The sequence below is a fragment of the Pangasianodon hypophthalmus genome, chromosome 2 (assembly GCF_027358585.1).
Source record: "Pangasianodon hypophthalmus isolate fPanHyp1 chromosome 2, fPanHyp1.pri, whole genome shotgun sequence".
NCBI lineage: Eukaryota > Metazoa > Chordata > Actinopteri > Siluriformes > Pangasiidae > Pangasianodon > Pangasianodon hypophthalmus.
This window is the reverse complement of record NC_069711.1, coordinates 21,916,177-21,928,625: the sequence shown is the minus strand read 5'-3', so window position 1 is coordinate 21,928,625 and position 12,449 is coordinate 21,916,177. Positions and strand designations below refer to the sequence as shown.

Below are 12,449 nucleotides of genomic sequence, written 5' to 3'. Positions count from 1 at the left end.
CTGACTTTTACAATCTTTATGCACCAGATGCATTCCTTACTGCGCATCTATGATTTCCCGTTTTCTTCCAGCTTACTGATACAGCAGTGATAGAGATAAGATGTTTCAGCTGATGTTTGCTGTACAATTGCTCTATAGGGTTGAACTGTAACTGCATTGAGAAATGCTGCCAGATTAGTCAGCACTTCCGGAAGAATCTACGGCCTTCTGCAACGATACTGATTGCAGTGATTCATCTTCAGGAGGATTTAAGACGAGTCACAGCATTCCTAGCTTGCTTGTTAATAAACTCCGCTCGAGCAGCCATAAAACGCCACTGGAGTAAGTTATGAACTGTGATGCCTACCAAATGAAATTTGTAAATCACTGTCACATGATGCTGACACGTCGATGTTAGAGAGCTAATAAAAATGCAGGCAGTCAAGTAGGATGTGCATAAAAATTGTGTGTTATAAAGCGCATTATATACTGGGATGTATAAGTTGAGGTTAAGTTGATCAGCTTATTCATCTAGACACACAAGAATCTCTCATGATGCCAACCTTCCTACCTTAGTGCCGATAATTGAACGAACTTCATCGTCCGGAGACGTTGGAGTGCCAGAGATGTCAGGGTTACTGTTGCTAAGGCTACGGGAGCGGTTGAGGTTGAGGCTGGCTGGTCTGATGGCAGACCGAGCCATAGTGGCGTAATGCACCGAGCCGCCCAGGCCTCCAGGACCTGCTGGCATGAATACATGAGAAGAAGAGAATTAAGAGAATCTCATGTTCCTATATTAATCTCAGCCAAGATCAAAAATAAGTAAGCTTCTTTTTTTTTTTTAAACATCCACAACTGCCAAAAAGTAGTTAATTAGTTAATAATTACAGGTGAAACAGGTAAAGAACAGCAGTGGATAACTGGCTTTATTAAAAACCTTCTTCCTAGGCTTGTCATGATGATGAAACTTTAGTTGAAAAACAACAGTCGTAAAAATGTAATTAATGATCTAATACTTTTTAGTAGTATAAGCCTAATATTTTTTTAATGTAAGAGCCTTCTAAGACAGCTGAATCCCAACTGGATTCCTATTTACCTATTTATGCTCACTACATAGAGTCTAACACAGGCCCGCTTTAAACAAACAAGCATTTAGATTCAGCTACAGAAAACAACGGTTCCAAAAAAAAAAATGCCTGTTGAAAACCACTTACATGTAGTATGACACTTGGAAAGTATAATTTGTTTTTTTTCCCCCGTTATATAAAGAAAAAAATATCACATTCATTTAGAAGGTTAAACAAAAAGGGTAAAAAACACATTTCCAAAGACTTTAGGTGACAAGACACAGAACATGAGATTATAAACATTATGATTTGTCATGTTCGCCTTTGAATACATAAATGTCATGAAATTTTAAATAGTATTTGTTCTGAAAACCTACTGTAGATAATAACACAGCCAAAACATAAGAAGTGTTTTTGAGCACAGGTTCTGAAACCTAAAGCCATGTTTTCACTAATTTAAGGTAGATTATATAAGAAAGATGTAAAAGACAACATGCGACACAATATGGCTAAAACAACTTACCTTCATATAGTTTTTCGTCAATATGAATTTATCTGATGAATACGTTTGTTAACTAAAATAATGATGCACTGATTATAACATAACGATCAGCTGTCTGGTCCGAGTACATCGCACGCATGACCTTGCATTCAAGTAGATTATTTGCCTCAATCCAATCAATGGAACACATATAACACACATGTTGTACATGTCAAAGTAAACATATGATTGTGCCACGTAACCTCTGCATTATGGTCAGCTAATATAACAGAGATCAGGTGTAGTAAACCTAATGACATTATAATTACGATATTTATGGCAGACTGGGGAAACGTGTTGAATGTCTCAAAAAAAAAAAAAAAAAAAATCATCACAAAGATGTCTGAAACATTGCTAGTATGATTTCCTCACACAGTAAATGTCACGCTGTGATCAAGTCATTGCATATTTACTGGCCACAGCAAAATGGACATGAGCTTAATGAATTCACTTTGTAATCAGACACCAGCTTGCAAAATATCTGATGCTCCTGCACTGCGGTTTGAAATAACATTTTTAAATGAATTCCTCAGTTATTCAGACTTTAAAATGCTAGAACTTTGGTTGAGATACATGCAACACATTTCAGTTCAGGAAAGCTTGTAGTTTTCAGATGTGTGTATATATATATATATATATATATATCGTAGAAATATCAAAATTTCCGGACTTTTCACACGGGTGCCTGCACAGAGTCCTGACCTCAACCCCTCTGAACACCTTTGGGATGAACTGGAACACCGACTTTGCCCCAGTGCCTCACACTGGTTGGCATCTGTGCCTGACCTCACTAATGCTCTTGTGGCTGAATGAGCACAAATTCCAATGCTCCAAAATCTAGTGGAAAACCTTCCCAGAAGAGTGGAGGTTATTATAACAGCTAAGGAGGCCTAAATAAGGAATGGGATATTCAACAAGCACATATGGGTGTAATGGTCAGGGGTCCACAAACTTTTGGAAATGTAGTGTATAATTAAAAAAAAGTGATTAGCCAGCACTGTAAGCAACATGGAAAATACCACAGAGAGAGAAAATGTAAATGATTAAAACTGGTGCATTTCCCTCAGGTCTATCCCATCACTATGAGTGACTGTTTCTGTTATCAACCTCCTATGGTCTCGTTTGTTGTAATAAATCTCAAAATCTGCCTTGTTATGGCCTTGTTCTATAAGCGCATGCCTGCTCACACAACAGAGCAGAGCAGAGAGAAGGCTTACCTGGGGAAGGAGAGTTAGGGTCCATGTTGGGCAGACGGAAGACGTAGTGAATATAGGAAGAGAGGAGGCTGTTGCGGCCGTGCATGTCCTGGCTGGTGTCCAAATATTTATGCAGACGGTTTACTATGGATGCCATCGCCTCAAAAGAAGCCTGGCCAAGATTGACTGCAATGAGAAAGATATGAAAACAGGAGCAGAAGAGGAAGAGAAAGTTGTAGGTTTCAGTGTATCGCGGTACTAGACGATTTAGATTTGTAGATTAGCAGTACAGTGCCGTGTCAGCTCAGCGAGTTAGACAGAGCGAGTTGTTACCGATCTGTCCAGCGATGACAGGCGGCCGCACCACCAGCAGCACCAGCTTGTCGAGCAGCAGGTGGAGGAAACGCACCACTGGTTCCAGCTGAGAGGAGCTCAGAGCTGCTATGCTGCCCTTCAGCTCAGCTTCCAGGCTGTTCTCCATGATCCGCATATCTCCGATCCTCACCGGGAACATGTGCTCATCCAGAGCGTGCACCAACGCAAAGAACTTATCCAGATACTGGTCCTGAGAGTGGAGAAGATTCAGTACAGCTCTTTTTCTTACACACATACACAACCTAGAGAATCCGAAATGTAAGAACTAAGAGCACCTGTGTGTGGATAGTGGACACAGCTACAACCTCAACGTTAAACACTCCTCTGTGGTTATCGACCCATTTCATACCAGGCAGAGGAACCTAAAAAATACAGGGATCAAAAGGAAAGTATGAAAAGCACAGTGAACATGGCAGTTATAAACTGCATCTGCCTGCCAAATTGTGTCTTCCATAATACATTACACAAGATGTACCACCACGCCCCCGATATAGATTAATTATATATTAATCTCAATTATTAATAAACCACAAAGAAACAATTTAAGAGCAGAATTAAGTAGCTGGAAAAACAATGATCAGTTCCTCATGGAACCCTACTGTATTTGAGCTTGCAAATGAGTCTTACGTCAGGAGAGAGAACAGAATAAGACTGCGGTGGTTTTTCCAGAGACACCGGCAGGCAGAAGTGGCCCGTTCTAAGACGCCCGTTCTGCAGCATAGGAATCCACTGGAAGAGAAAACGAAGGAGTAGGAGTTTTACAATTGAACTTTACAAATTTGCTTTACACATGCAGATGTGTGTGCAGATGCGTGTGCAGATGTGTGTACCGTGTATCCAACTGGTGTCTCCAGAGGAGTGTTTTGCTTCTGTTGACAGCTAACGTGATAGAAGGTGAAGAGGATGTGATGGTGGTCGTTCAGGGAGGCTGGCAGCTTAATTTTGATCTCATCATGGAAATCTGGAGAGCTGGAAGGGTACACAAGCCGAACCAACACGTGAGAATTAAACAATAGCCTAAATCTCTACTCTCCACTTCCTAAACCTCTCTTTAGCCGGACATGTCTGAGAAACAATCGCTCTTTAATAGTTATATGTTGGACTGCTCCATTTGTAGGTCACTTCAGATTCAAAAAAAAAAAAAAAAAAAAGCTGGCAAATAAATATAATTCAAGACGCAAAAAAATGCACCTTGAAAATATTAAACTTAAAAAACATTTAAAACATTTAAAATGGCCGCATTTGTTCTACAGTTTTGTGCAATACAATACAATGCAATATAATGCAATGCAAAAGTTAGTAGGTAAATCAATAAATGCAAAGAATTCAGTGGGGAAAATGTCATGAACTGTTTCACAGGAATTGCAGTTCAGTGTGTGTGGTGGGGTGACAGTTTGTAATATTTACACTGTCACAACTTCCAATAGCTTCCTGACTTTAATATCAGCTGATAAATTTTAAAACCTAGTGACAGCTTCTGTGATTGGGTCTCGTGAATGAAAGATAACAGGGTCACTAGAACAGCACAGAAAATGAGAACACTGATTAACTAACCTCTTTACAAGCAATGAAAATTGTACTGCTGTGGAACTGACCGGTTATGATAGACCACCGCAGTGTATGCCTCTTTTGAAAACTCTCCACAGCTGGATTTACCGAAGATCACCTAAACAACCAAGATGGGAAAAAAGCAGTAAGTATGGATTGATGTTCCTTTTATTTGTTTCATTCATTTGGTAATGCTGCTGTATATTACAGTTATAACACATCCTTGTTGAGTTCTTGAAGCTGATTGGTCACAAGGTACTGATTAACCATGTATAAGAGTAACTCTGACAGTAGCTCCGGCCACAAAGCACAGCTTTATATTGTATTAATGCGCTCATTATCGTTTCTATAGCAACAACTCATTCACAAAAAGCGTACTGTAGACGCTCCACATAATCTAAAGTTAATGATAGAATACAGACGTGGTGTAACAAAGACATTTAACAAAGGAAACAATACAACCTTAGAACTACAGAGTTCTGTAGGAGGAGACTTCAGTGTCAGTGATTTGAAACTGATATAGGTGAGGCTGCTCCTTCAAATTTTCCAACATGGGAAGGTCTACATACAGAGAACTTTGCAGTGTTCTCAGCAACAAGCTGCATTTTATTTTGTCTTATTAACTTCAAGCAAAGGAATGACTGTTTATAACATTAAACCGAACTACAAACAGATTAAAAAGTATGATGTGCTGTTTTTATTTAAAAAAATAAAAAATGCCTAATGATTGGCAAATCGCTGTGGTATAAGAGAAATCAAACACTTGGGCACATGCTGTGACTCCGCTTTGCATCTGGCCACGTCACGGTACCCCCGTTGCTGATTATTTTCCTATAACAACATGGCCTATCGTCTTTTATTCCTGACATAATGTACTACAACAGCTTACATGGCAACTCAAGTGCATGTACAGTGTGTTAGTAAATACATGCTCTAGCCAGCTTGTGCGTCATCACTTACAGGCATGGCATTGCTGGGGTCCTCCCCGTTCATAAACTGCACCTTCACTGTGATGTTGCGAGCAGAGCCCTGGCGGTTGGCGAAATTCAGACTCTGTGGGTTGACATACAGCAGGTTCCTAATAAGAACAAGAAAAAAGAGAGGAAGAGGCATAAGAACAATACATGCAGCAAGCAACTTAAAACTGAGAGATGTTTTATGTAGTGAGCAATCAGTTGCAAAGTAAAAAAATAAATAAAAATCTCTCAAACATACACAAGTCCACAACTGGGGTGATGTAATGCAGCACAAAGCAGAACTACTGTTATGATCCCAATGTTGATTATTTCCTATAACCGCATGTCCTGAAGTGTTTTATTCGTCTTATACCACAGCAATTTAATAATTATATATATTTTATTATTAAATAGATCATACTTTTTATCTGTGAATCCTCAATAGCTCCTGTTATCACTTACATTATAGCAGCAATAATCATTCCTTCCCTTACTTTCTCTTGAAGTTAATAAGACAAAATGCGCAGATTGTTAGCGAGAACCTACAAAGCATCCTCTGTCTAGAAGACTCTCCCATGGCGGAAAACGTGAACTTTTCTTCTAACCATTACAAAGTCTTACAAACACTGGAGACTCCTTCCATAAACATTTCCTAACAGAAAATTTCACCATATCAACGAGAATAAGTTTTCTTTGTTAATTAACAGCATGCTTTTTTCAAAATCTGTTTATTACTAGGCTTAGATTAGGCAGATTGTACACCATTCAAGTCCCTGTGAATGAAGGTTGTTACTATAGAAATAATGATGTATTATATCATATTATATATATATATTACATATATTATATTATATTATATTATATTATATTAATAATGAACAGATTAATATAAAGCTTGAATTAGAGCTAGCACAACCGTCAGCGTTGTTGTTGTAGAAAACTAATCAACCCTTTCAATAGCGCCATGGTACAATTTCATTTATTCAAGGGGCATTCGATTGTAAAATATTTAATCAAAGAATGGCACAATGTATAACTGGAAATGAAGTGATTTTTGGTGTAATGTAGTGCAATAATTATACTATGGTCAGGGCATTAGTAACACAATGATGAAACCTTGCTCTGATGTAAAAAGCTTTCATATTAAAAAAAAAAAAAAAAAAAAAAAAAAAAAAAAAGGGCAACAGCTTTGGAAATGGAAACTGACTAAAAACTCAAAATAGCCTCTGTGGTTTAGTGAGATGAAGGATAGTAGGATGCTTCAGAGCAGACTGTACAGTACTGTATACTTTGGCTGACATGTCGCTGAAACCACAATGACGTGAAGCTCATCCTCATGGGAGCATGAAGGTCATAAATATTATTCACAAAGCGCTCCTCTCTCATGCACTCGCTGTCTCTCGCTCTCTCCTCATCTGATGCTGCTAACCATGTTTTCCACTTCAATGTCAATCTCACGCTCTTCCTGATCTGTCACTCTGGCAGCTTCAAAAACAAGTGGAACGTCTGTGCTAGTTATAGCTGTTTAAACAGCATCCCGGAAACAAACACTATGTTTATAATAATCTGCTCTTCATGTTGTGTTCCAGATGCCAGCCAGGTTTTTACACCTCTATCTCCTTTATTGACAGACGTGCGATTCTGATTGGTCAGGGAGACCTCTTACATAAGCTAGACATCTGAACAGTTTGCTCTGTTTATGTACAAGGATCAAAAGGCAGACTACAGTCAGGGGTCATTCCAGATGACCATGCAGAAGTGGGGTCGTTCCATGTCAAGCAGAAACAGCTAACGACATTTCTTGCTGGTTTTAACAAAATGAGAGCAATTATGAGATGTCGAAACTAAGACTACTTTTCCTTTTCTCTGAGACAGGAAGTGACCATAACAAGCCACGATACAAATCAAACTACCTTTCCCAGGAAATTACAGGAAGAAAGTAAAATGATCCAGCAATAAAGCCAGCGTTTAATACAATTCTTGAAAAATCTGACAGAAAGTATGATGACCAACCAGAAAAAACATTCGTTTTAATCAAGGGTCCAATTACTGTGGCCACTTTGTAAATGAATAAACCTGTATGCGTATTCTGTTACTGCTACAGTCCTAGTCCTTATTTGAACTAGCCAGGAAAAGTGGTAAACTGCTGAGAGAAAAATTTTGCACAACCTAACTACAAAATAAAGAAGGTAAAGAAATTTAATTTATACCAACAAGACATTTAGTGTGATTGATTTCATATATAGAGTATATAAGGATATAGCATATATAAAGATATGTGACATACTGTTCTGCTACACTGTTTGGTAAATCAACTATTTTCGTGTTCTAGCTCTACCATTTATCACTATTGCTTGGAGATCAGTACAGATGTTAAGACACCTTGTGCAAATAATTATCATTATAGATACATTATTTAAATGGGCACAATAATATTAGTATAATACTAATACCTACCTGAGTTTTTTTGTTTTTTTTTTAATTTCTGAACTTCCCACACATAGAACCCATTTTTATCAAAATCGTCATCCAATTCCAGTCGATATTATTTATAAATATAATAACTTTGCAAACCCCTGCCTATGCTTCATGGACCCCATGGGTCACCAGGCACCACTTCGAGAAGCATGAGTTTAAGGAATACAGATTTTTCCCAAAGTCTTCCCATTTTCATACCCAGGGACCTCTGGATCGCAGTACAACTAAGACATACCTGCTTTGATTATGAGACTTTCATTGCACCTTGTTGAAGTTCCCCAAACAACTCCAGCACTTTTTTTTTTAATTACCCCTCTCCTCCAACATCAATGAGGATCTTCACACACACGCAGACCTGCACAGTGGCTCAAGATTGATAAGGTGCTGATACAGCAGGCCATTAAATCAAGCCAAGAGATGTAAATTGTGCACTTTTATTATTAATTTCCACCCGACTACCATCTCTGAAATGATGAGATCGACCAGGCAGATGATTCATTAGTGCTCCCGTGGCACTACACTGTTCACTGCTGCAGTGGAGCCACAGGGGTGGTGAGATGGATTATGGATGTGTGGTGAGAGGTTTTGGTGGGCTATGAGGGGGGTGGATGTGCATGCCGCTATAATTTGTTTGCTCTGAAGCAGCCTCAGGGGATGTTTTTTTCCCTTGATAGTCAGGGTCAGATGCAGCTGCATAATCTGTTTAATGATCAACAAATTCTCCCTCCCCTTCTTGTCCAGGGGTATAAATTGAAGGTCGCCTGGTTTTGCATTCTGTTGCTCAGACCACAGGGAGAGAGGAAAAGCAGGGGAAGCAAGGGAGAGAACCCAAGCAAGATCAGATAGTACCAACTAGCTGCAAAGTCAAAATGAACCTTGTCTGCTTGTTCTTCCTGGGGAGCATGTGCACCATTAATGCGGCCCATCGTTTGCAAACGGTCACAGAGACACCGTTTCTTCACAATGCACAACCGACAGAAGCAAAGTCGCGCTTCGCAATGCTGGATGATGTACGACTGTTGGCTAACGGTCTCCTCCAACTGGGGCAGAGCCTGCGAGAGTTTGTGCACAAGACCAAGGGGCAAATCAATGATATCTTCCAGAAGCTGAACATCTTCGACCGCTCTTTCTACCAGCTCTCCGTTGTGACCAGCGAAATCAAAGAGGAGGAAGAGGAGCTCAAAAAAACGACCTCGTTCCTCAAGTCCAACAACGAGGAAATCCGAAACATGTCGCTGGAGATCAACTCCAAGGTCAACAGTATTTTGCAGGAGCGCGGCCAGCTTCAGAGCCAAGTCGGGAATCTAGAGGAAAAGCTGCAAGGCCTGAGCCAAAGCGTAGTGCCCCTAGAACAGCTCCAGGAGATCGCCGCTCTGAAGGTAGGTCTATCATTTGTGTACGAACCTGTATAGCTAGGAGAAAATAATTAAATGTGCCAATCAGTATAGGACCAAACTGTAAACTGATGAAGCTCTTCATATGAGAACTGAAATTTTTCCTGCAGGATGTGATCGACACTCAAGAGAAAACCATCAAAGACCTACTGAAGTCTGTAAGAGAACAGCATGAACAGCTCAACTCCCAGAAAAACAAACTCAAAAGCCTGGAGGAGAAGGTAGAGAAAAGATGAAACGATGCAAAACATCCGAACTGATTGACGTAGGTTATTTCTGTTGAGTAACTGAGGCTTACTTTCTCTCACTATGCTTCCTTACAGATCAATTATGACTCTCTTCAAGACACTGTTGAAAAAATTGCAGATTCAAACCAAGAAGCTCCAAACCTTCTCAACTATCTGACAAGTAACTCAACCAACTCAAGCACTAACACAAATGGTGAGTCCAGAAACAAAAATTGGTTACTACTAAGTGAAAGTTCACACTTTCGAGCTGTGCGGTTTCCTAATAACAAGTTTGTTACAGATCTTCCTGCAGACTGCAGTGAAGTGTTCAATAGAGGCCAGAGGAAGAGTGGAGTTTACCCAATCAAACCCAATCAATCCGAGCCATTCAACGTGTACTGCGAAATCAACTCAGGTAAGAAACATTTCAGCCAACACCAATAGCAGGAATATTTTTCTTTACAACCATTAGCCTTACACATGGTTCTTTTCTTGCATGCAAACCTAAACAGTTTCCATTTAGGCTTTTATTTTTTTTAATTAAAAAATAAACCACCTCTAATTAGCACCATAGACATTTTCAGCAATACGTTAGATTGCTTTTTAGTAAATGAAAAACAAATAAAATTTTCTTTCAAAAACCTTTTTACATCTTTCCCTTGGCTTTGCAGAAAGAGCAGCCACAGTTATTCAACGGCGAGTGGATGGTACAGTGGACTTTGATCAGACCTGGGACAAATATGAGCTTGGATTTGGAAATCTGGAACGTAAGTAGCCCAATGCAATGTGCAATATAAAGAAATTTAGTTGAATAGTTAAAACCTGACTTGGTATACAGAAAGACATCTTATGGATCTAACAGATCTGGATCAGTCATGCTTTGTTCATGCTAAACAAATGCAAACACACACTGAACTTCCATCAGTATTGTTGGACCAGACCTAGAACCTGGATTAGCAAAGTTTCTAGCAGGGTTTTCTTAAAGCTATCTTGGTCTTAGGTATTCAAGATTGCAAACAATAAACACTGCTGTTAAATGTATTGCAGATGAATTTTGGCTTGGCTTGGCAAAGATCTACTCCATTGCCAGACAAGGGGACTACATTCTCAGCATTGAGCTGGAGGACTGGAAGGATGAGAGGAGATTCATTGAGTACATTTTCACTTTGGATGGTCCTGCATCTCATTACACTATCCATCTGACTCATCTGTCTGGAAATCTGCCCGATGCCATGAGCAACCACACTGGCATGATGTTCTCCACCAAAGATAAGGACAACGACAACCTGGATGAGTCCAGCTGTGCTCGCAATTACTCAGGTAGCAACACTAAAATTTATGGATTTCAAATTGTGCCAGTTATGTGCAGTTAATATTTTAACCTACACAGTGTTGAACATTACAGTAACTTTATTTTTAATTTTTCAGGTGGTTGGTGGTTTAACGCATGCGGTAGCACCAATCTAAACGGGCGCTACACGTGGATGCGGTCAAGGAATCGTACTCTGCGCAGGAAAGGGATCTACTGGAGACCTGGCAAGGGGAGCTCTTACACCCTCAAATTCACAAAGATCTCCATTAGGCCTTTGTCCCAGTTCCAGTGAACCTGACTAATCAGGCAACTCTCAACCAATCAAAATGTTCACACAGGCAGCAATGACTGTGGCCCCTTTCTCCTACACTCAGTCCAAAGGTGCTGACTTGTCATCGAAGCATGATGCAACAGGAACATTTCATCAACCTGACATTGAGCTTCAAATGTACAGATGTTGCATGTGTGGTCTTGCGACAGACTTTTACTTTTTGAATTATTTAGAAAATTGCTCATAGAGAATGCAAACAGAGCTGAATGCATTTTGAAAACTATATATTTGCAACTATATACTAAACACCCACAGAAATCAAACTAGTCTCACAACGCATCCATGTTAAATAGGTTTCACTTTCTTGTTTTTATACTACATTTTAACTTAATATCATATTTAAGCCGTTTTTATGTTTTGTGCTAGTCAAGAAACATGATGCTCTTTTATGTTACTGAGTCATATTGACTCCTGGTTACACAATGTACACAACCGTTCAGTAAATGTTCATTTACAGATTTGCCCTGAAAAACAGTTAAGGTGCACAATTTTTATAACAAAATAAATGAATCCACCCAATAGCACAGATTTTGTCTTGAAATGCTCACTTCACTCAAATAACCTAGTAACAACCTGGGACTTAAACAGGGACAACCTAGTAACAACAGAGACTTGTCTGTATATAAACAGGTTAAAACGGTGTTTATTCTTCATACGGTTTTCTTTGAGGAGACATTTACTTAACATTTTTAGGAGTCGTCTCCAGTGTCGGTGCTTTGTAACAGCCAGTGGTAATGCTGTTCCTCTAAGTTTTTCTACACAGAAAGGTCTTTCTGAACAGACGGCTTTGTGCTTTGCAATTACAAGTAACATGACAAGCTGCTTTTCTTTTTTGCGTCCTATTAAATTTAAAAGGGAGAAAGAAAAAAAGAGGCTGGTAAAGGACTGATAACAGAAAGTAACTTGTTTTGTGGGCGTTCCACGGCAATAAACGTAACTATAAATGGATATAAAGTGCAATGTTTTGCTCTTTAGTGAATGCTCAATTGTTACCATTGCCAAATACTTTGATATAAAGGAAGAAGACACTTCGGGATGTGCTGTT

General features: G+C 39.3%; 2 protein-coding genes across 27 annotated transcripts in view; one reads left to right on the top strand and one right to left on the bottom strand.

The window, feature by feature from the left end:
• Window positions 1-12,449, bottom strand: part of dock7 (dedicator of cytokinesis 7) — a 63,520-nt gene that overhangs the window by 28,634 nt on the left and 22,437 nt on the right. For 17 of the 26 annotated variants that reach the window (XM_053230669.1, XM_053230653.1, XM_053230658.1 and 14 more), the window contains exons 15-22: window positions 5,667-5,784; window positions 4,754-4,824; window positions 3,989-4,127; window positions 3,786-3,887; window positions 3,434-3,520; window positions 3,117-3,348; window positions 2,805-2,969; window positions 551-723 (exon numbers count right to left, since the gene is read on the bottom strand). In XM_053230669.1, the coding sequence (XP_053086644.1) occupies window positions 551-723; window positions 2,805-2,969; window positions 3,117-3,348; window positions 3,434-3,520; window positions 3,786-3,887; window positions 3,989-4,127; window positions 4,754-4,824; window positions 5,667-5,784 (1,087 nt within the window). The remainder of the gene's footprint in view (window positions 1-550; window positions 724-2,804; window positions 2,970-3,116; window positions 3,349-3,433; window positions 3,521-3,785; window positions 3,888-3,988; window positions 4,128-4,753; window positions 4,825-5,666; window positions 5,785-12,449) is intronic. The other 9 variants (XM_053230655.1, XM_053230678.1, XM_053230662.1 and 6 more) reach the window with 1 other exon arrangement.
• angptl3 (angiopoietin-like 3) lies at window positions 4,703-11,928 on the top strand. The gene is made up of 8 exons (XM_026916652.3): window positions 4,703-4,851; window positions 8,882-9,519; window positions 9,645-9,755; window positions 9,858-9,975; window positions 10,063-10,176; window positions 10,433-10,528; window positions 10,809-11,081; window positions 11,190-11,928. Exons 2-8 carry the CDS (start codon window positions 9,010-9,012, stop codon window positions 11,363-11,365), a joined length of 1,398 nt encoding a protein of 465 aa, XP_026772453.1. The 5' UTR covers window positions 4,703-4,851; window positions 8,882-9,009; the 3' UTR covers window positions 11,366-11,928.

What these genes read in the sequence shown, in the direction of transcription:
- angptl3 (XM_026916652.3), top strand. Translation starts at nt 9,010, where the DNA reads ATGAACCTTGTCTGCTTGTTCTTCCTGGGGAGCATGTGCACCATTAAT. An exon ending in TCAAAAGCCTGGAGGAGAAG is followed by an intron (nt 9,756 to 9,857) that starts GTAGAGAAAAGA and finishes GCTTCCTTACAG; the next exon opens with ATCAATTATGACTCTCTTCA. An exon ending in GTACTGCGAAATCAACTCAG is followed by an intron (nt 10,177 to 10,432) that starts GTAAGAAACATT and finishes TTGGCTTTGCAG; the next exon opens with AAAGAGCAGCCACAGTTATT.